Source organism: Pseudophryne corroboree, chromosome 3, assembly GCF_028390025.1.
Source record: "Pseudophryne corroboree isolate aPseCor3 chromosome 3, aPseCor3.hap2, whole genome shotgun sequence".
Classification (NCBI taxonomy): domain Eukaryota; kingdom Metazoa; phylum Chordata; class Amphibia; order Anura; family Myobatrachidae; genus Pseudophryne; species Pseudophryne corroboree.
Genome location: NC_086446.1, coordinates 488357702 through 488379431, shown reverse-complemented (window position 1 = coordinate 488379431; position 21730 = coordinate 488357702). Strand labels below are relative to the sequence as shown.

General features: G+C 44.9%; 1 protein-coding gene and 1 non-coding gene across 3 annotated transcripts in view; both read left to right on the top strand.

The window, feature by feature from the left end:
- The window catches only part of LUC7L3 (LUC7 like 3 pre-mRNA splicing factor), a 144786-nt gene extending 123554 nt beyond the window's left edge, over positions 1–21232 (top strand). Inside the window, exons 9-12 of one of the 2 annotated variants that reach the window (XR_010243900.1) lie at positions 13407–13567; positions 19217–19407; positions 20027–20094; positions 20773–21232. Coding sequence is in view for 1 of the 2 variants with exons in the window: in XM_063960913.1 (XP_063816983.1) it covers positions 13407–13567; positions 19217–19374 (319 nt within the window). In the remaining variant the exon portion in view is untranslated. The remainder of the gene's footprint in view (positions 1–13406; positions 13568–19216; positions 19408–20026; positions 20095–20772) is intronic. The other variant, XM_063960913.1, reaches the window with a different exon arrangement.
- On the top strand, positions 10694–10809 carry LOC134899918 (U5 spliceosomal RNA). The gene has a single exon (XR_010173462.1). It is a non-coding gene; the product is annotated as a U5 spliceosomal RNA (small nuclear RNA).
- Positions 21233–21730: the final 498 nt, after the last annotated feature.

Sequence of the window (21730 nt, the reverse complement as noted above, 5' to 3'; positions counted from 1 at the left end):
AGATGCACTAGATAGTAGACCGATCTAGCAAGGATTGACTTGCCTGCACAGTCTATCTTTTCTTACGATGCCGACCTGGCGGGACCGCGCATCGGGATCGCAAGGTGACTTTACCTTGCGATCTGCACTAACTTTTCTTGCGATTTTGACTATATAGTCAAAATCGAAAGAAAATATCTCACCGTGTGTACACACCGTTAGATTTCCTACAGGCAGGAATGGATAAGGGTTTGAAGGTGGCCTTCTTTAGTGTACAAGTATCAGCATTGACTGACTGTGTGGTTCCAAAAGAAAATTGCCAATTTACAGGATGTGCAAACTTTTTTCCAGGGAATGCTGCGCATTCAACCGCCTTTTGTTCTTCCTGCAGTGCCTTGGGATTTAAGTCTCTGGTTCTCAAAGCTCTTCAAGTTACTCCGTTTGAACCACTTAATAAAGTGGATCTTAAATGGTTGACAGCAAAAGTTCTCTTTCTCCTGACTATGGCATCATCTAGAAGAGTATCCGATTTAGGAGTGCTGTCATGTAAACCTCCTTTTTCTGATTTTTTTTTTTTATCCAGATAAAGCAGTTCTCAGAACTAAGTCTGATTTATCTAAGTTTCACCTTAATGAAGGAATTGTAGTCCCGGCTTTTCAGGTATCGGGACTTTCTGCGGGAGAAGCGTCCCTGGACGTAGTCTGTGCATTAAGAATCTACATGCCATCAGAAAAACAGATTCTCTCTTCATTCTCCACGGATTTCACAAGAGGGGATGGCCTGCAACTAAACAGACACTAGCAAGAATGCTTCGAATGACTATTTCAGAAGCATATTCTCAAGCTGATCTCCCTGTTCCGGCTAATGTCTCTGCTCATTCTACACGCAAGGTAGGTCGTTCATGGGCAGCACAACATGGTGCTTCAGCAGAACTGATATGTAAGGCAGCCACATGGTCTTCCATTAACACATTCATTAGACATTATTCCTTGGATACTTTTGCCTCTCATGATGCTGAATTCGGGCGTAAGGTTCTCCTGTCCAATCAGAAGCGTCCCCACCACTAAAAATTGCTTTGGGAAGTCCCATTGTTATCCTGTGGATAACCTGTGGAGCCTGCCTGAGAAATATACGTTATGGTAAGAATTTACCGTTGATAACGGTATTTCTCCTATGTCCACAGGGATCCCACCCTGACACACCTGATTTAAGAATCTTTAAACTCACTAAACGCTTCCCTCTTGCATGGAAGGGTGTGCATGTGTGTTCTTCTCGCCTGAATAGGGTTCTGCATATTGCTCTTGCCTAAATGCTTTGGAATCCAACTGATTTGCCTGAGCCAGTGGGTGGGGATATATGGACGGGCCCGTTGCATCCTGGGAGGACTGAAAGCTTGTGATCGTTTGGTGCCAATCCGCTGTCGCTCCATCATATCCCATTATTATCCTGTTATAACCTGTGGACATAGGAGAAATACAGTTGTTAACGGTAAGTTCTTACCATAACGTGTATTTCTCTTTCGGGCACTGTTTTACCTATAACTGCCTGTGGGAGGGGCCATAGAGGGGAGGAGCCAGCACACCCAGTTGTAGAAATTTAAAGTGCACTGGGTCATTTGGACCCAGTCTATACCCATCATACTAGATTTCCCCAATATCCCTTATGGACTACGAGAAAAGGATTTACCGGTAGGTATTAAAATCCTATTTCTCTATCGTCCTAGTGGATGCTGGGGATCCTGAAAGGACCATGGGGAATAGCGGCTCCGCAGGAGACAGGGCACAAAAGTTAAGCTTTAGGATCAGGTGGTGTGCACTGGCTCCTCCCCCTATGACCCTCCTCCAAGCCTCAGTTAGGTTTTTGTGCCCGGCCGAGAAGGGTGCAATCTAGGTGGCTCTCCTAAAGAGCTGCTTAGAAAAGTTTAGTTTTAGGTTTTTTATTTTACAGTGAGTCCTGCTGGCAACAGGATCACTGCATCGAGGGACTTAGGGGAGAAGAAGTGAACTCACCTGCGTGCAGGATGGATTGGCTTCTTAGGCTACTGGACATTAGCTCCAGAGGGACGATCACAGGTACAGCCTGGATGGGTCACCGGAGCCGCGCCGCCGGCCCCCTTGCAGATGCCGAAAAGAGAAGAGGTCCAGAAATCGGCGGCAGAAGACTCTTCAGTCTTCTTAAGGTAGCGCACAGCACTGCAGCTGTGCGCCATTGCTCTCAGCACACTTCACACGGCAGTCACTGAGGGTGCAGGGCGCTGGGGGGGGCCGCCCTGGGCAGCAATGGAAACCTGTTATTTGGCAAAAAATACCTCACATATAGCCTCCGGGGGCTATATGGAGATATTTAACCCCTGCCAGAATCCGTTGAAGAGCGGGAGACGAGCCCGCCGAAAAGGGGGCGGGGCCTATCTCCTCAGCACACAGCGCCATTTTCCCTCACAGAAAGGCTGGAGGGAAGGCTCCCAGGCTCTCCCCTGCACTGCACTACAGAAACAGGGTTAAAACAGAGAGGGGGGGCACTAATTTGGCGTTAGACATATATATAAAGATGCTATAAGGGAAAACACTTATATAAGGTTGTCCCTATATAATTATAGCGTTTTTGGTGTGTGCTGGCAAACTCTCCCTCTGTCTCTCCAAAGGGCTAGTGGGTCCTGTCCTCTATCAGAGCATTCCCTGTGTGTGTGCTGTGTGTCGGTACGTGTGTGTCGACATGTATGAGGACGATGTTGGTGAGGAGGCGGAGCAATTGCCTGTAATGGTGATGTCACTCTCTAGGGAGTCGACACCGGAATGGATGGCTTATTTAGGGAATTACGTGATAATGTCAACACGCTACAAGGTCGGTTGACGACATGAGACGGCCGACAAACAATTAGTACCGGTCCAGACGTCTCAAAAACACAGTCAGGGGTTTAAAACGCCCGTTTACCTTAGTCGGTCGACACAGACACGGACACTGAATCCAGTGTCGACGGTGAATAAACAAACGTATTCCTCATTAGGGCCACACGTTAAGGGCAATGAAGGAGGTGTTACATATTTCTGATACTACAAGTACCACAAAGATGGGTATTATGTGGCAGTGAAAAAACTACCGTAGTTTTTCCTGAATCAGATAAAATAAAATGAAGTGTGTGATGAGGCGTGGGTTTACCCCGATAGCAAATATTGGCGTTATACCTTTTCCCGCCAGAAGTTAGGGTGCGTTGGGAAACACCCCTTAGGGTGGATAAGGCGCTCACACGCTTATGTGGCGTTACCGTCTCCAGATACGGCCGCCCTCAAGGAGCCAGCTGATATGAAGCTGGAGTAATATCCTAAAAAGTATATACACACATACGGTGGTTATACTGCGACCAGCGATCGCCTCAGCCTGGAAATGCAGTGCTGGGTTGGCTTGGTCGGATTCCCTGACTGACTATATTTTAGTGATATAGAGCATTTAATAGGATGCAGTCTATATATATATATATATATGAGATGCACAGAGGGATATTTGCACTCTGGCATCAAGATAAGTGCGTTGTCCATATCTGCCAGAAGATGTTATGGACACGACAGTGGTCAGGTGATGCAGATCCCATACGGCACATGAAAGTATGGTCGTATAAAGGAGAGTAGGTACTTGGGGTCGGTCCATCGGACCTGGGGGCCACGGCAACAGCTGGGAAATCCAACCTTTTTACCCCAAGTCACATCTCAGCAGAAAAAGACACTGTCTTTTCAGCCTCAATCCTTCCGTTCCCATAAGGGCATGCGGGCAAAAGGCCAGTCATATCTGCCCAGACATAGAGGAAAGGGAAGTAGACTGCAGAAGGCAGCCCCTTTCCAGGAACAGAAGCCCTCCACCGAGTCTGCCAAGTCCTCAGCAGGACGCTGGGGCCGTGCAAGCTGACTCAGGTGAGGTGGGGGGTCGTCTCAAGAGTCTCAGCGTGCAGTGGGATCACTCGCAAGTTGACCCCTAGATCGTACAAAGTATTATCCCAGGGGTACAGTTTGGAGATTCGAGACATCTTTTCCTCGCAGGTTCCTGAAGTCTGCTTTACCAAAGGCTCCCTCCGACAGGGAGGCAGTATTGGGAAAAAATTCACAAGCTGTATTTCCAGCAGGTGATAATCAAAGTACCCCTCCTACAATCAAGGAAAAGGGTATTAGTCTTCCACACTATATTGTGGTACTGAAGCCAGACGGCTTGGTGAGACATAGTCTAAATCTGAAATTTTTGAACACTTACATACAAAGGTTCAAATCAAGATGGAGTCACTCAGACAGTGATAGCGAACCGGAAAAAAGGGGACTATATGGTGTTCCCTGGACATCAAGGATTACCTCCATGTCCAAATTTGCCCTTCTCAACAAGGGTACCTATGGTTCGTGGTACATAACTGTCAATATCAGTTTCTGACGCTGCCGTTGAATTATCCACGGCACCCCGGGCCTTTACCAAGGTAATGGCCGAAAAGATGATTCTCTTCAAAGAAAAGGGCATCTTAATTATCCCTTACTTGGACGATATCCTGAAAAGGGAAAGGTCCAGAGAACAGTTGGAGGTCGGAATAGCACCATCTAAAGGAATGATTCTGGGCATAGTCCAGAAAAAGGTGTTTCTCCTGGAGGAGAAAGCCAGGGAGCTATCCGAACTAGTCAGAAACCTCCTAAAACCAGGCCAAGTATCAGTGCATCAATGCACAGGAGTCCTGGGAAAAATGGTGGCTTCTTACGAAGCAATTCCATTCGGCAGATCTCACGCAAAAAATTTTCAGGGGGATTTGCTTGACGAATGGTCCGGATCGCATCTTCAGATGCATCAGCAGATAATCCTGTCTCCAAGGACAAGGGTGTCTCTTCTGTGGGGGCTGCAGAGTGCTCATCTTCTAGAGGACAGCACATTCAGCATTCAGGACTGTGTTCTGGTGACCACGGATGCCAGCCTGAGAGGCTGGGAAGCAGTCACACAGGGAAGAAATTTCCAAGGAATGTGGTCAAGTCTGGAGACTTTTCTCCACATGAATATACTGGAGCTAAGAGCAATTTCCAATGCTCTGAGCCTAGGAAGACCTCTGCTTCAAAGTCAGTCGGTGCTGATCTGGTCGGACATCATCATGGCAGTCGCCCACGTAAACAGACGGGGCGGCACAAGAAGCAGGAGGGCAATGACAGCAAGAACTTTTCGCTGAGCAAAAAAAATCATGTGATAACACTGTCAGCAGTGTTCATTTCGGGAGTGGAAAACTGAATTTCCTCAGCAGGAATGAATTCCACTCGGAAAAGTGGGAACTTCATCTGGAAGTTTCCACATGATTGTAAACCGTGGGAAAGACCAAAGGTGGTCATAAGATGGCGTCCCACCTGAAGCGCCAGGTCAAGAGACCCTCAGGCAATAGCTGGGTCGCTCTGGTAACACCGTGGGTGTACCAGTCGGGTATGTGTTCCCTCCTCTGCCTCTCATACCCAGGGTATTGAGAATTATAGGAAGGAGAGGAGTAAGAATTATACTCGTGGCTCCGGTTTGGCCAAGAAGGACTTGGTAACCGGAACTTCAAGAGATAAGAAGGGTCTTGATTCAGCAAGAATCATGTCTGTTCCAAGACTTACCGCAGCTGCGTTGACGCAGGGGCGGGTGAACGCCGGATCCTAAGGGAAAAAGGCATTCCGGAAGAGGTCATCACTACCCTGGTCAGAGCCAGGAAGGAGGTGACCGCACAACATTATCACAGTTTAGGTGAAAATATGTTCCATGGTGTGAGGCCAGGAAGGCTCCACGGAAGAATTTCAACTAGGTTAATTCCTATATTTCCTGCAAACAGGAGTGTCTATGGGCCTCAAATTGGGGTCCATTAAGGTTCAAATTTCGGCCTGTCGATTTTCTTCCAGAAAGAATTGGCTTCAGTTCCTGAAGTCCAGAAGTTTGTCAAGGGAGTACTGCATATACAACCCCTTTTGATGTCTCCAGTGGCACTGGGGGATCTCAACGTAGTTTTGGGGATTCCAAAAATCACATTGGTTTAAACCACTCAAATCTGTGGATTTGATATATCTCACATGGAAAGTGAACATGCGGTTGGTCCTGGCCTCGGCCAGGCGAGTGTTAAAATTGGCGGCTTTGTCTCACAAAGCCATATCTGATTGTCCATTCGGACAGAGCAAAGCTGCGGACTCGTCCCCAGTTTATCCCTAAGGTGGTGTCAGCGTTTTACCTGAACCAGCTTATTGTGGTACCTGCGGCTACTAGGGACTTGGAGGACTCCAAGTTGCTGGATGTTGTCAGGGCCCTGAAAATATAGTTTCCAGGTCGGCTGGAGTCAGGAAATCTGACTTGCTGTTTTATCCTGTATGCACCCAACAAGCTGGGTGCCCCTGCTTCTAAGCAGACTATTGCTCGTTGGATTTGTAGTACAATTCAGCTTACACATTCTGTGGCAGGCTTGCCACAGCCAAAAATATGTAAATGCCCATTCCACAAGGAAGGTGGGCTCATCTTGGGCGGCTGCCCGAGGGGTCTCGGCTTTACAACTTTGCCGAGCGGCTACGTGGTCGGGGGAGAACACGTTTGTAAAATCCTACAAATTTGATACCCTGGCTAAGGAGGACCTGGAGTTCTCTCATTCGGTGCTGCAGAGTCATCCGCACTCTCCCGCCCGTTTGGGAGCTTTGGTATAATCCCCATGGTCCTTTCAGGAACCCCAGCATCCACTAGGACGATAGAGAAAATAAGAATTTACTTACCGATAATTCTATTTCTCGGAGTCCGTAGTGGATGCTGGGCGCCCATCCCAAGTGCGGATTATCTGCAATACTTGTACATAGTTATTGTTAACTAAATCGGGTTATTGTTGTAGTGAGCCATCTTTCAGAGGCTCCTCTGTTCTCATACTGTTAACTGGGTTCAGATCACGGGTTGTACAGTGTGATTGGTGTGGCTGGTATGAGTCTTACCCGGGATTCAAAATCCTTCCTTATTATGTACGCTCGTCCGGGCACAGTATCCTAATTGAGGCTTGGAGGAGGGTCATAGGGGGAGGAGCCAGTGCACACCACCTGATCCTAAAGCTTAACTTTTGTGCCCTGTCTCCTGCGGAGCCGCTATTCCCCATGGTCCTTTCAGGAACCCCAGCATCCACTACGGACTCCGAGAAATAGAATTATCGGTAAGTAAATTCTTATTTCTTTATCATCCACTAGGGGTCACTGGAGTACTCTTGGGATATGGACGGGCGGAGCCGAACAAAGGCACTGAATATTCAAATTTAGGACTCTCCCCCCCCTCCATATCCCCAAGTACCTCAGTGTACTTTGCCAGTGTTTTTTCGGTGCTCACAGATGAACATCGGCTTGTGGCAATGGCCACTTTTCAGATTTTTATTTTTATTTTTATTTTTAATTTTTACACTGCCCGTCTCAGTTTATGGAAAAACATGGGTCCGGGATGGTGTCGCTGCAAGGCAGCGGATGGCGTGTCGGTCCTCACAAAGAGCACCCTCACAGCCACAGGCGCTATAGACAAGCGCATGGCGTGTCGGTCCTCACAAAGAGCACCCTCACAGCCACAGGCAGCCATTGTCTCCTTTAAACTGAACGGAGCTTACAGAAAGAAGATCCGTTACAGCCAGGATAAGACAAAGAGCTGGAAGGAGCTTACACTTACAGAAGCTCCGTCACAGCCAAGATGAGGCTGAAACGGAGCTTGCAGAGAGAAGAGAAGGCGGCACAAGGTATGAGTGTCAGGGCGGTCAGCTCACGCTGCCGCCCTGCTGTGTGTGTGTTATGCTGTAGAAATGACATAGCCGCTGAGCACGTGAACTACACGCCGCTGAAGGTCTTGCTGAACGATGCGCAGAGCGGCCGCACGTCACTCAGACGTTGGCCGCTCTCACTGCGCTGATGGCCCGGTACGAGAATCTCCGTGCGCTGTACTAAGAGAGCGGCCGCACGTCACTCAGACGCCGGCCGCTCTCACTGCTCTGAGGGCACGGCACCGCTAGACGCTACCGCCATTCTCCTGGGCTGAACTAAGTAGAGCGGCCGCACGTCACTCAGACGCCGGCCGCTCTCACTGCTCTGCTGCGGCACCGTTACACGCCGCCGACATTCTCCGGGAGCTCAACTAAGAGAGCGGCCGCACGTCACTCAGACGCCGGCCGCTCTCACTGCTTTCATGGCCCGGCACCGCTACACGCCGCCGAGACAGTGGCCGCACGTCACTAAAGGACGCAGGCCACTTTTCCAAACACCGCAGACACAGGGAGACTGTGTACTGCTGTAGGAAGCAGCTGCCGGACGGCTCCCCGGCGCTAGATCAGGCTCTCCTGCTCTCCCTGCTCCCGATCTCCGTACGCTGCAGGTAAGGGATGCAGGGGGGGGGGGGAATAATACCCATAGCAGCAGCAAAGGCTGCATGGGTTCAAAATACACAAGCAGCGCAGCACGTTAACAGCACGTTTTATATATATAAATATAATGAAGCTTTTGGTGGCAATAATATCAGTATGAACTGTGATTATAGGTGTAAACACTTTGTATATATATATAATATATATATGAGGCTTTGGCTGGCAATAGGTTATCAGTGGCATAACCTATTACACGTTTAACCATGTTTTCTGTTATTTTTGGTTACAGTTGCATAAATACACTGCAGGCAGTGCTCATATTATTTGAATACATATATTTTACTGTATCCTATGTATAATAGGCTATTAAGCATAATAACTGTATAATAGGCTATTAAGCCTATATTAAAACTGCAGCAGGTACCCTGTACTATGATTTTCTGGGAAAGCATGGCATGACGGCCATTTTAATCATTGCTGGTTTTCCAGTTATAATTCCAGACCATACACCTCTACTCCACAAGGAGGCGCAGGGGTGTTAGTGGGAATTTTTTTTTTTAGTTCAAGATAATTCTGGAACATTCCTGCCCTACATCTTTAAGCCACCAGAAGGCGCAGGGGTGTTAGTAGGAATTTGGTTCGGGTTTCATGCCCATGTGAACTGCTTTTCACATAAAGACTTTGGTTTCCTAATAAATATGCTGTTCAGCAATAACATATATATATAGATATATATGCCATATAATAATCGTGCAAGTGTCTGTCTGTTGCCTATTATGATGTCTGTCTACATAGCGAATAAGGCTCTAGTGCAGACTAAAAATGTTAACATTGGCAATTCAAATTAAAACAGCGGTAATCGGAGTCTCAGAATAACTCCGCCAGCGCTAACAAAAGACAATCTTTCCAAAGTGACAATTTTCCTTTGGGTACCAGAGTGTTTATTTCACTAGTCTTATAATTTAATGCACGATTCTATGTCAAATCTCACACCGATAACTACAAGTGAGCAGGGTACATTAGTCCAGCACTCAGATAGTGCGGGGTTTTAGACAACCATACATAATAGTTTCCAAAAGGACGCGATCCGCCATTGGTATATGCGTTTCTGTCAAACATTATAAAAACCACAGATACATTTGGGTCACTAGAATCTATCTATGGAACCATGCCGATCACGGTTAAAAGAAGCTGCAGAGTATATCTGTAAAGCTTTTGCTAACGCCGGTTATTTTCAAATTGTCGCTAGTTAAGCGCGACAAGCCCAGAGCTTGTTTGCTCCTAAATTGGATATATGTGTAACGACATTTTATCCCTTTACGGTATTCTGCCATTAGCGCATACAATATACTTGTAACAGCGTTTTATTCTTTTATAAACATCAGTCACGTCTTGTAACGACAGGACGTTACAGTCAGCAAGCCAGTGGTTTGATGACCTCTTTTACATTTGTGGAAGTGCGTCTTTTCAGGTTACATTTGCGAGGTTTCATGACTTCAACTCATATATGTCTCAGCTATTTACAGCTTAGAGTACAAAACTGCTTCTGGCGAACGGTTTGGCAGGTTGTCATTTAGTCTTTGCTGGGTTATAAACCAGTCAATAGTACGCCAACAGAGTCAAAATGACTTATTCCCGTCTGTTTGAGCAAAATCAAACAGCTCCGTTGCAATATCAATCAGCAAGTCATTTACTACAGTTAGAAAATGAAAATGGATTTTCTGCAGTTAGTTTTTGCTTATTGCAGCCACAAAATTGTATAATTGCATTTGATCTTCACAATGCGTATTTACCCAGTCCGGTTTCTTCATCACAGGTTCTAGCGTTTGCAAATCGCCACAACCATTAACCATTTCATTTATACCGTTGCTTATCGCTGCCGGTATTTACCAAAGTGATGTTGGAATAATCGCTCATCTCACATAAGAACTATGTATCAACAAAGTTCCTCTATCTTGCGCTACTAAGGTATACTGCGGTAGCAGATTAAGTTCGAAAACAATCACATCTAAGTCGGTCTAAACGATGTCAATTCCTAGGTAAGATTATAAATACGGTAAATCAAAGACTTTTACCTACTACACCAGCAAGAACAAAGGTACACGCACATTAGCGGTACATTGGTGTATTCACTTATTAAGAATAAAGATGTGTTTTCAATCGCGTTTCTCACAGAGGGACAAGGGTGCGTATACTCTGGACGACAGTCACAGAGAGTCAGGATTTGTAGTTAAAATCAACGCAAAGGTTCTAAAACACGACAGATTGCTGTCAATAAATGTCCTAGAACTCTGTGCATTTTACAATGCAATAGATAAATGTCCTAGAACTCTGTGCATTTTACAATGCAATAAATAATTCGTTTTCAGTCTGTCCAGGGATAGACTCTGGGTTCTCTTCAGAACGAATAAATCTTTTGCTTTTTACTAAAGATTTCTGTAGACAGGAACAACCGTGAGTTTCATGTAATTTTGTTTTTTCATGCCTAGCTCACGCTGCCCTTAAGCAGTCAAACAAAGCAACGGCAGTTGCATACACAACAACCAGTGAAAACCAAGAAGCCGCATGGCAATGCGGCAGGTAACTCAAATCTTCAATGGCTCAGAACGCCATTATGTGAAAATGTCAAGACATCAATCCGTGAGTGGACATTTGTTAGACAAAAGATCTCACCCGTCAGGGTTTGGATCTTGAAAACTGGACATTAAATCCAGAGGTGTTTCATATGTGAGTCCACAGAAGGCGGTTACCCCAAGTATACATAATGGCATCTCGCCACAATTACAAAAGCTCAGTATATGTACATCACATTCATGGGGTCATTCAGCATCGTGTATCTGGCTCCACCATTTTCCGCTTCTCTCTTCGTTGCCAAAACGGATCAGAAGACAGTTCGTCACAGTCATACTGGTGGTATCTCATGGGTTTCGGAGAAGTTTGCTTCTCGAATTTTCAAGTAATACTTGCACACGATCTTGCCCCGCTCATAATACGGCCAACCTGTTACATCACGGAACGTTCTTTTACCCATAGTTACCTATGTACCTATTATCTATGTACCGCAGCTGCGGTTGACGGGGTGAGAGTTCAGACCTCTCTCTTAAAAAATAGAGAATTACAGTATCGGTTATACCAACCATGTTACGAAATAGTAAGCCGCTTAAGGCAGCTCATAATTAAAAAATTTCGTGTGCTTACATAGGTTGTAAACCTCGGAAGTTTCCAACATCATACTTCAAGTACCCGTATTCTGTTAAACGGGATGGGATGGAAAACTGCGTTCATCTGCACTAAGAGTGCAGGTATCTGTGTGGTAAACTTATTTTCAAAGCGTTTGCCTCTATTTACGTCTGTAAACATCTTTCTACAAGGTGTCACCAAAGTTCAGACTCTATTTATCCCACCTACAGCGCCAGGCGATTTGAGGTTGGGTTCAGATTTCTTAGTTTTCATATTTTGGAATCCTTTCAACAAATGGGAATTAAGTTTCATATTTTTGAACCCGTACAACAAATGGGTATTAAGTTCTCACTTTGGAAAACATTTTTCTTCTAGCCTTGGCTTCGCCAAGGGTGCTTCGGCAAGGATTTTGTTTTCATATTTGGGTGCCTTGTATTCCAAGCCACCGTATTTGAGTTTTCTCATTACAAAGCAGATCTTCCGACAAAATCCGCTTTCGTATTCTTCACATCAATATACCAATAGTGGTTCCTGTGGGGACAGCACATTCTAAAATTCTGAATGTGGTACACGCGTTACGCGTTTATATATGTAGTACGTGATATGAATACGTTGTTTGTTCTATATGATACTGCAAACTGGGGTTAGCCAGTTTCTCAGCAGATTTTATCCAGTTGGATAATAATGACTACAAGTCAGGCTTACTTAAGGCTAAGTTACAATCGCCTACGTCAGTAATAGCATCCCACAGGTTCTGTGGGAATGTCACACCCAGCGGGTCGTGGAGCGTCTACGACGCGGCTACATAGCCTTTAGTGCACCACGTTTGTGCACGTTTACACGTTATGAATGGTGGCGCCATCAGCATTTAGCTTTGGCTGCCTACTGTTACAAGTATCAAACAGCTCTCCCGCCCACGAGGGAAGCTTTGGTACGTCCCAAGAGTACTCCAGTGACCCCTAGTGGATGATAAAGAAAATAGGATTTTGGTACTTACCAGATAAATCCTTTTCTTTGAATCCATAGGGGGCACTGGACGCCCACCCAGAGCAGTTTTACCTGGGTTGTTGTAAGCTCAAGGGAGCTTAGTGAACAAATTTAACTTGGATGGTATTAAGCTCGAAGGAGCTTAGGGTAACACATTTTCACCAATTGGCTCAAATTATAAAGTTCTATCGGTTAAGGTGTCAACTGTTTAGTTGACAATAAGGTTACGGATCAACTTTGTGGTTGTCCGTTATGTTATAGGGATTCTCCATTGTCAACCTCTCTATATCCTGTTCGCTCAGTAAAAAACACTGGCAAAGTACACTGAGGTACTTGGGGATATGGAGGGGGGGGAGAGTCCTAAATTTGAATATTCAGTGCCTTTGTTCGGCTCCGCCCGTCCATATCCCAAGAGTACTCCAGTGCCCCCTATGGATTCAAAGAAAAGGATTTATCTGGTAAGTACCAAAATCCTATTTTTTATTGCTTTGGGGGCATTTTTGACAGACCAATGTTGTCCAGGGGAATATTTAACCACTCTAATTTTTCTAGTAAAACCCTGACAGTTGTATGGTCATGGTTAAAAGAAACATTTAACTGTTTTTTAAATCATTATTATTATTATTAAAATTCACATAGACCATTGTGGAGTGCAAGGATCCCCACTATGGCCCACTTACCTGCTGTACAAGTTTCAAGTGATTTTGTGTATACATGACGGAAAGCTTGTTCCTGCTCATTAGAAGGACCTGTATTGATGGTTCTACTTTTGTATAAATATGCTGTGAGTACTTTCTTTTTGGCAACTGTGTGAACTACAAATGTGTGGCCGAACCTTTCTGTCCCTAATAAAACAAGAATAATGTGCAGTCCTGGTATTAATTTTAATCAACCTCAGATATTATAATCCTTATTAATCCACCTGCAGGAGCAGAGAGCGCCAACGAAGCCGCAGTCACAATCGCACAGAACGGAAGCATCGATCACGCAGCAGAGACAAGCGTAGGTCTAAGAGCAGAGAACGTAAATCCTACAAACACAGAAGCAGAAGCCGTGAGCGAGAACGTGAGAGGAGATCAAAGGAAAAAGGTTTGTACTGTGTGCCATCATTGCATTTTTTAAACTATTTATAGTACTTTTTAAATTGCCTTTCTGCAGCGGGGTACACTGTGTTCCACAGGAATACATCGGGGGTGTAGAGTTTATCTTGATCCAGAGGCACCAATTGGCTGAAGCTTTAGGCTGTCCCAGAGTGCATTGGGGTCTCCTGTAACCCCGCCTCCAGACACTCTGAGCTCAGTTTGTGTTGGTGCCTGTAGCAGCAGGTCACCCAATACGGGGGCTGCACTGGGCAGCCCTGAAAAAGCTTGCAAGAAGACTTCAAGGGCCACAGTGCTGTTACATGTCAGGGTGACATTCAGCACTGTCTCTCCATCTCCCAAGCAGTGTTGCATACTCTCGCGGCTCAGTTCCTGGGTACTTGCGGCAGAGATGCTACGGGTTTAGCCATACGGACGCAAATGCTCTCCTGGTTCGTGTGGTTGCTACGGGGAGGAGGTAAGAGGGTCCCCCAGGTGGGACCCGCCACTAAATTGCGTTCCTGATCGCAGTCTGGGGAGACGGCTGCGACGCTGGCGTGGATACTGTCATTGAGCAGGGAACCCACTATATCTGCCAGGGCATAGGAGTACAGGTCGGGTGTACTAACGCCCCTATTGATAAGGCTCCGTAGTACCAGCAGTGAGGCCTAGCATAGGGGAGTCGACGCTTGAACTGTAGCCCCTTCCCGGCCAAGGGTGACATCTACTGCAGATTTTCCCGCTCTGGAGCTTCCTCACACTCTCCCACACTCCCTGACTGAGATGCTGGGCGCCATTTTAGGATTATAGCTGCGGCTGGTCTCTAGGACTGCCGGACAAGGTCTCCCTTGTAAAGCCGCCTGTATACAGCGCTGTGACTTCACAAACACTTGAGTATTCTACTTGTCTTTATAGAGACAGGTATACTTTTTCTTAACTATTACAGAATATATTGTATAAGTATTCTGAGATATACCTCCGGTCTAGGATCGCGCTGTTATATATATATATATATGTTCAGTGCAGTTTTATTGTCATAACTAATAATTATCTGCATTGCTAATGTGACTGTGTGCCTGTATCTGCTGTGAGGTTTCACTTTCAGTGTTTCGCAGAGATCTATCACTATATTCTGTACCCTAAGGGACTAGTTGCGTCAGGGTCGTTTATATAGTGCGTCTCAGTATTTACCAGTTCAGTGTATTCTACTGTGTACTCGGTCAAATAATACCGGATTTATTCGCAGGTGTTGGGTACTGGGGACTCTGGCTTCATTGTACTAAACCGCTCTCTGTTGCATTTGTGTACAATGTCTAACAGGAAGGACAGTAAATCTGTGGACGCTCCTGCATCATGCAGAGTATGCGCCAAAGATTTATCAGAGGGGGGAAGCTGTGTATGATGGTCTGTGTACCATGTATAATACACCCTCCAGCAGTTCGCAGCTCCTGTATCCAATCAGGAGCCACCCTGGGCCGCGTTCTCAAACCTACTGGGTACTCAAGTGGAACACTTAACGTCCCCTATGGGACCACCTGTACCATTACAGCCTCATCTAGTCCCTATGGTTAATTCGCCTTGGGCAGAAAACATGTTTAACCAGTTGCAGCAGTTGACTCATTCCTTGGTCAGATCTAGGTGGGCTGCTTCCCCCTCACAATCCACAAATCTCTCAGATGTTTCATCTGTAGAGGAGGGGGAGCATACTGTCCTGTCAGACACTGGATCAGGCATTTCTGATTAGGATTCTACAATGCAAATTGACGTTCCTACTCGAGTGGTTGCTATTAAGCAAATCCTACAAATCACGGATGATGAGGAACCCACTACTGTCACCAAGAAAACTGACCCGTTTTAGTGGCAGAAGGTGGCTAAAATCTGTTACCCCATTCTGACCATTTGGTGGACATCAGGCAGGAACCCTGGTCTAATCCAGAGAAGAAATTCACTCTCTAAACGGGCCTTAGCTTACTACCCCCTTCCTGCAGAGTTATGTAACAAGTGGGATAATTCACTGCCGGTGGATTCTCATATCGCCCGCCTAGTGGTGTCGTCCACTCTGCCTGTCACCACTGTCACTTCAACCGACAGATAAACGTGTGGAGGGATGGCTGAAATCTGTTTACTTGCTGACAGTTGCTGTACATAGACCCACTATTATTACATCCTGGGCTGCTAAAGGTATTGAAGCACGGATTCAGGCATTAGAGGAAGAGCTGCCCGAGGATATATCTGGAAATGCCAGACAATACCTCTCACATCACCACCGCCTGTTACTATATTCAAGGGGCGTCCTCTGAGGCGGGTGTGTTGGCTGCCAATGCGTCGACCACGTCTGTCTTGGCTCACCGTATTCTGTGGTTGAGCATGATGCTTCAGCAGAAACAGATATGTAAAGCAGCCACATGGTCTTCCAGTAACACACTCATAGACATACATTATGCCTTGGATACTTTTGCCTCTCATGATGCTGAATTTGGGCGAAGGGTTCTCCTACCAATCAGGAACGTCCCCACCACTAAAAATTGCTTTGGTAAATCCCATTGTTATCCTGTGGATAACCTGTGGACCCTGCTGGAGAAATATACGTTATGGTAAGAACTTACCGTTGATAACAGTATTTCTCCTATGTCCACAGGTTCCACAGGGATCCCACCCTGACTCACCTGATTTGAGGCTCTTTATACTCACTAAACTCTTCCCTCTTGCATGGAAGGGTGTGCTTGTGTGTTGTTCTCGCCTGAATAGGGTTCTACATAATGCTCTTGCCTAAGTGCTTTGGAATCCAACTGATTTGGTTGAGCCAGTGGGCGGGGATGTATGGATGGCCTCATTGCATCCTGGGAGGACTGAAAGCTTGTGATCGTTTGGTGCCAATCTGCTGTCGCTCCATCATATCCCATTGTTATCCTGTGGAACCTGTGGACATAAGAGAAATACTGTTATCAACGGTAAGTTCTTACCATAACGTGTATATTTCTTCAAACAAGGTCCTGAAAATTTAGGACTGGATACGACCCTTCCTGTCGGTACGCTTGACGATGCAAGTTCTTGGTCTAATGGTGTCATCCTTCGGCATGATAGCGTACGTTCAATTTCATTCTTGTCCTGTACAGCGTTTGATCCTCTCCAAGTGGAATGGCCTGCCTCATCAGATCAGATCTCCTTGAATTTGTTTGAGGTTCACTCGTCGCTTTCCTGGTGGCTACGGGACCAGCAGTTGAGCATGGGCCATTCCTTCTGGATCGTTAACTGGGTGCTACTAACAACGGACGCCAGTCTTCGGGGTTGGGGAGCGGTGACAGAGCAACATTCCTTTCAGGGTCGTTGCACCAGGGAAGAATCCCTACTTCACATCAATATTCTGGAATTGAGAGCAGTGTCCACTGGTACAGAACAGGCCCGTTGAAGTACAATCAGACTGCCACCATGGTGGCCTACAATAACCATCTAGGCAGTACCCGAAGCCGGATGGCAATGTTGGAAGTGTCCAAGAATTTTCAATGGGCGGAATGCCATCTAGCGACCATATCGACAGTGTTCATTCCAGGCATCCTAAACTGGGAAGCGGACGTCCTCAGTTGCCGGGATGTTCACTCCGTAAAGTGGGGTCTTCATCACGAAGTCTTCCAACTTCTGGTAGACAGATGGGGCCTCCCAGACGTGGACCTCATGGCGTTTTAACACAAAATTCAAGTCTTCGGATCACGAACCAGGGATCCTCAGGCAGCGTTCGTGGACACATTGGAAGTCCCGTGGAACTTTCATCTGCCCTAAATATTCCCTTCAGTGTCTTCTACCCAGGGTCCTTCGGAAGTTCAAACAAGGAATTCTCATTCTCTCTCCAGCATGGTCCAGATGTCGCTTGTTCTCAGACCTACAGGGACTCGCTGCAGAGCGTCCACTTCTGCTTCCACAGCTACAAGTTCTTCTACAGCAGGGCCCTTGCCTTTATCCGGACCTGGCCAAACTGGCTTTGACGGCGTGGCTCTTAAAGCATAACTCCTAAGGACCAAAGGGTTCTCTGAGGCTGTTGTTCAGACTATGCTTGCTGACGGCCAGCAAACCGGCCTCTGCCCGGATTTTTTTTTTTTTTTAAATAGAGTATGGCATTCTTACTTCGCCTAGTATGCTGCTAAGAATTATGATGCCTCCAAGTTCAGAACTTCTAGTTTTTGTTCTGGCTTTTCTCCAGAGATGTTTGGACTTAGGCATTCGGCTTGCCTCTCTCAAGGTACACATCTCAGCCTTGTGTGTATGGTTTCAACGCAAGATTGCCTTCATATCTGATGTACACACGTTCCTTCAGGGCGTGGTACGTATTCAGTCTCCCTTTGTCCCTCCCGTGGCTCCATGGGACCTGTCCATTGTACTGAAGGCTCTTCAAGAGACTCCGTTCAAGCCCCTTGAATCAGTAGACCTAAAATGGCTTACAACCAAGGTCATTTTCTTGCTGGCTATTGCCTCTGCACGGAGGGTTTAGGACTTAGGCGCATTTTCCTGTCGTGCTCCCTTTTTAAATTTTTCACTGTGACAGGGCAGTTCTCTGAACTAGGCATGGTTACCTACCTAAGGTGGTTTCTTCCTTTCACCTTAACCAAGAGATTATGGTTCCGGCCTTTATCTTCAGACTTATTTGCTAAAGATCAGTCTTTTGGATGTGGTTAGGGCCCTACGTATATACGTGGACCGTGCAACCCCTATTAGATGTTCTGAAGCCCTCTTTGTACTCTTTGGTTTCCACAAACGCGGCTAACATGCTAATAAGCAAACACCGGGCAGATGGATTAGAATGGTAATTGCACATGCTTATACACTAGCTGGTCTTCCAGCTTGAATTAAGGCCTATTCTACTCGGTCTGTTGGACCTTCTTCGGCGGCCCACCGTGGCGTGTCCACCAAACAATTTTGCAAGGCGGCTACGTGGTCTTCAGTGAACATGTTTCCCTTCGCCTCCCAGGATGCTTCCTTTTGGATGCTGGATTCTCACATCCGCTCAGGCTCGTGCCCTCCCTTGAGTACTGCTTTTGGACATCCTCAATTTTTCCTTGTGGCAACCCTAAGTACCCTACTGCAGAAAATAAGAATTATGGTAGACTTACCATGGTTAACTCCTTTTTCTGCAAAGTACATAGGTTCCACAGGGCTCCCACCCTTGACGCACCTAAGCTGCTTTGGGATTGTATGGCATTAGCTACTGGTTCGTTCTCTTGTCGGTGAGAATGTGTTCTTATGTGGCTAGCCGCCTCTTCCTTCTATCTTGCCTGTTTCCTGCATTGGACTGGTTATCGAAACTTGGCTCCCAGTGCCTGGAGGCAGGGTTATAGAGGAGGGCCCCAATGCATCCTGGGACAGCTAAAGCTTTACTTATTGGTGCCTAGATTTTTTTTCTTAAATGAATTGCTTGAATCACATGATAAATGGACAATCTGTCATTGTGCAAACGCGTTATAAGGAAGTTTTTTGTTTTGAAAGCAAAACTTTTGTTTGAGGGAAGAGTATGATGTAGGAAAGCCATGTTGCAAAAAAGTTATTTGCCCCTACCTTCCTCATTGATCATTGGTTGTAATAACTACAGATAAACTTTCAGTGTCATGTTTGACTTTGAGTCACTCTTTTCGATAGGTCTCTTAATGGTCACAATTTTCTTTATTCATAGAAAAGAGGACTTCTGACGACAGAAAAAGTAGCAAGTCCAGCAGTCGAGATGTACAGAGTGAATCTCGCAAATCTGACTCCAAGGAATTTTCTTCACCGACCTCAGTGAATGGGGCCAATGAAGGCATAAAATCTGAAGGTGACACTCAGTCCAATTAAAACTGATCTGATTTGACCTCTGATCAGTCAGAGGTAAGTGTTTAGTGCCTCACTTTTTATAGCTCTTATGTTTTGCTAGAATGTAACGGTGCAGCGTAAGTATGCACAGATGAAGAGTGCTTTAGAAGACAGGAAACCGCTTGCCATGAAAGGAAAGCTCTAGCCCTGCAAAATATTTGGAGGTATATTGTTTTCTCTATTCGTAGTGACCCACGCCATCCAACCTTCTCTCTTCCCTTTCTGTCACCACAACGCGCTCTCTTCAGACATAAGCCATTGCAAACGTCTTTATCTTACAGTTGTTTTATTCCAAAATGTTGTATTTTAATCTGCTTAATAATTTTGTTCTAACATACACTACACATGTATTAGCTTTTAGGTTCGTTGGCAACACCGTTCACTATAAGAGGCGCGTTCATCATTTTGTTTTTGTTTTTTAAAGGGACTTTGCAACCCAGACTTAAAATTAATTTATTAAACAAAAAAAACAAACAAAAGTACAGCTGTTTCTTTGTGAAAGATGTTTGGAGTCGTATGCCTTATTGCCTTGCATTCTAATGCAGTTTGTTCTGTAACTCGAGAACCTATAGCATTGGATTGATGGAAGTGTAGGGTTTATGAATAATTGCACCTGTCTGCATACCTCACTCAGCGTTGGTGTTGTAAGCGGGCCCCTGAAAATGCCAAATTAAAAATCAAGGATTCAGTCATACTAATCAGGTACTCTTGACAGGTACTCCTTTCTATACCAAAATCCATGTTTGAATAATGTTACCTGTACTAGCATAAGCTTACTTTTTGTGTATTTGTTTTATTTTGTCTGTCTATCAAGCAAAAGCACAAGCTGTCTATTTATTTATTTTTTCTTTTATTTATTTTTTTGTAATATTTTTTTTTTTTTAATATACTTTTATGTAAGATTTGTTACCATTTTTAAGAGTGGACATTTTCTTTTAACTGTGTCTAGAGATGCAGTGATGAACAGGCATTAAAACAAATGTCTTTTAAAGATTTTAAATGCAAAACTATGCTCGCTATAAGTAGCCATGTTACATTCAGTGCAAGCTTTTACAGAGGTATGTGTTTATATTTTTCCTACCTAGTAGGAGAATTTTTAATGGCAGTATTATTGTAGTCCAATATACTGGCACTTACGGAAAAAGAAGAGATTCGAGGACTGCACAGTTTTTTACGAATCCCTTTTTCTGTTCAAGAATTTCAAGTTTTTGTTCCTCTTGCATGAAGGCACTAGAGAATGGGGGCAAATCTTAGAGGCAGGTTATCTGTTTGCTTTGATTAAGATTTTTAAACATTGGCAAGTAATTCAATGCTTTTTTGTAAGATTAGCAAGTAATTTTGTGTTTTTTGTTTTATTTTTCTTCAAACTTTATCCGATAGAACTGCGTACAGAAGATCAAGAGCTCCACAAGATGTCTTAATTGAAGATCTACTTTATATGAGGTGACAGAAACCTGTAATGAGAATTAAAAACTCAGAGTTTGTTCTAAACTATTAAGTTGAGAACTGAAGTAATTCTCTAGAAATTCTTTAGTCCAGTGGCTCTAATGAAATGTTAGCCCTGGTATTTCTGCCAGGAGACACTGAAAAATATTTAAAATGTGCAAGCGAATATTAGACACGTGGCTTGCATATTTGTTAAGTTAAAAATAATAAAATTTCGGACTTGGAAACACAAAATAATTACCTTTTGTGAACCACGTTATTTTTTTTATTTTATTTTTTACAAGTAGAATTTAGAATATCTATAAATAAATGCATCTTCTAATTTCTGTTGTATATGTGCTTTGTTGTTTGGCTTGGTATTACCTGCTTTTTCAAATAAACTTGTTACTGTTTACTGTCGGCTGTTATGTATTTTTTTTAGTAAGGAAGTTTAAACTTTTTCTTGGTGCTGTAATGGAAAACAGCTTTTCTGTGAATAGACTATTGCATACCTCATAAGAGTTTTTAGGAAGTACAGTCTAGACGATCTGTATTCGAAACCAGTTTAGACTATTGTGTGTTTCTGCACCTGATTTGAGAAGATCTGCAGCTCTTCCAGTGCGGAGCCATTGAACTTCAATACCTTTTGTCCACGACACCTAAATTGTTCTAAATTATGTATACAGGGCTATTCTGTTACACAGCTCTCCCTTCCACAGTATGAAATACACAGATGGCGTAAAATTATGTTTTCTTGAAAAATCTGTTGAAACTCTCATTACCTTGGGGAAGGGGGTGGGGGGGGGGGGGGGGGGGGGTTATATGGTGCACATACTGTATGCAAGAATAAAAAAAAGTAAATCTGTTTTAAAATCCTTATATGTACCGCTGAAAGGTACATCTACCTATATTC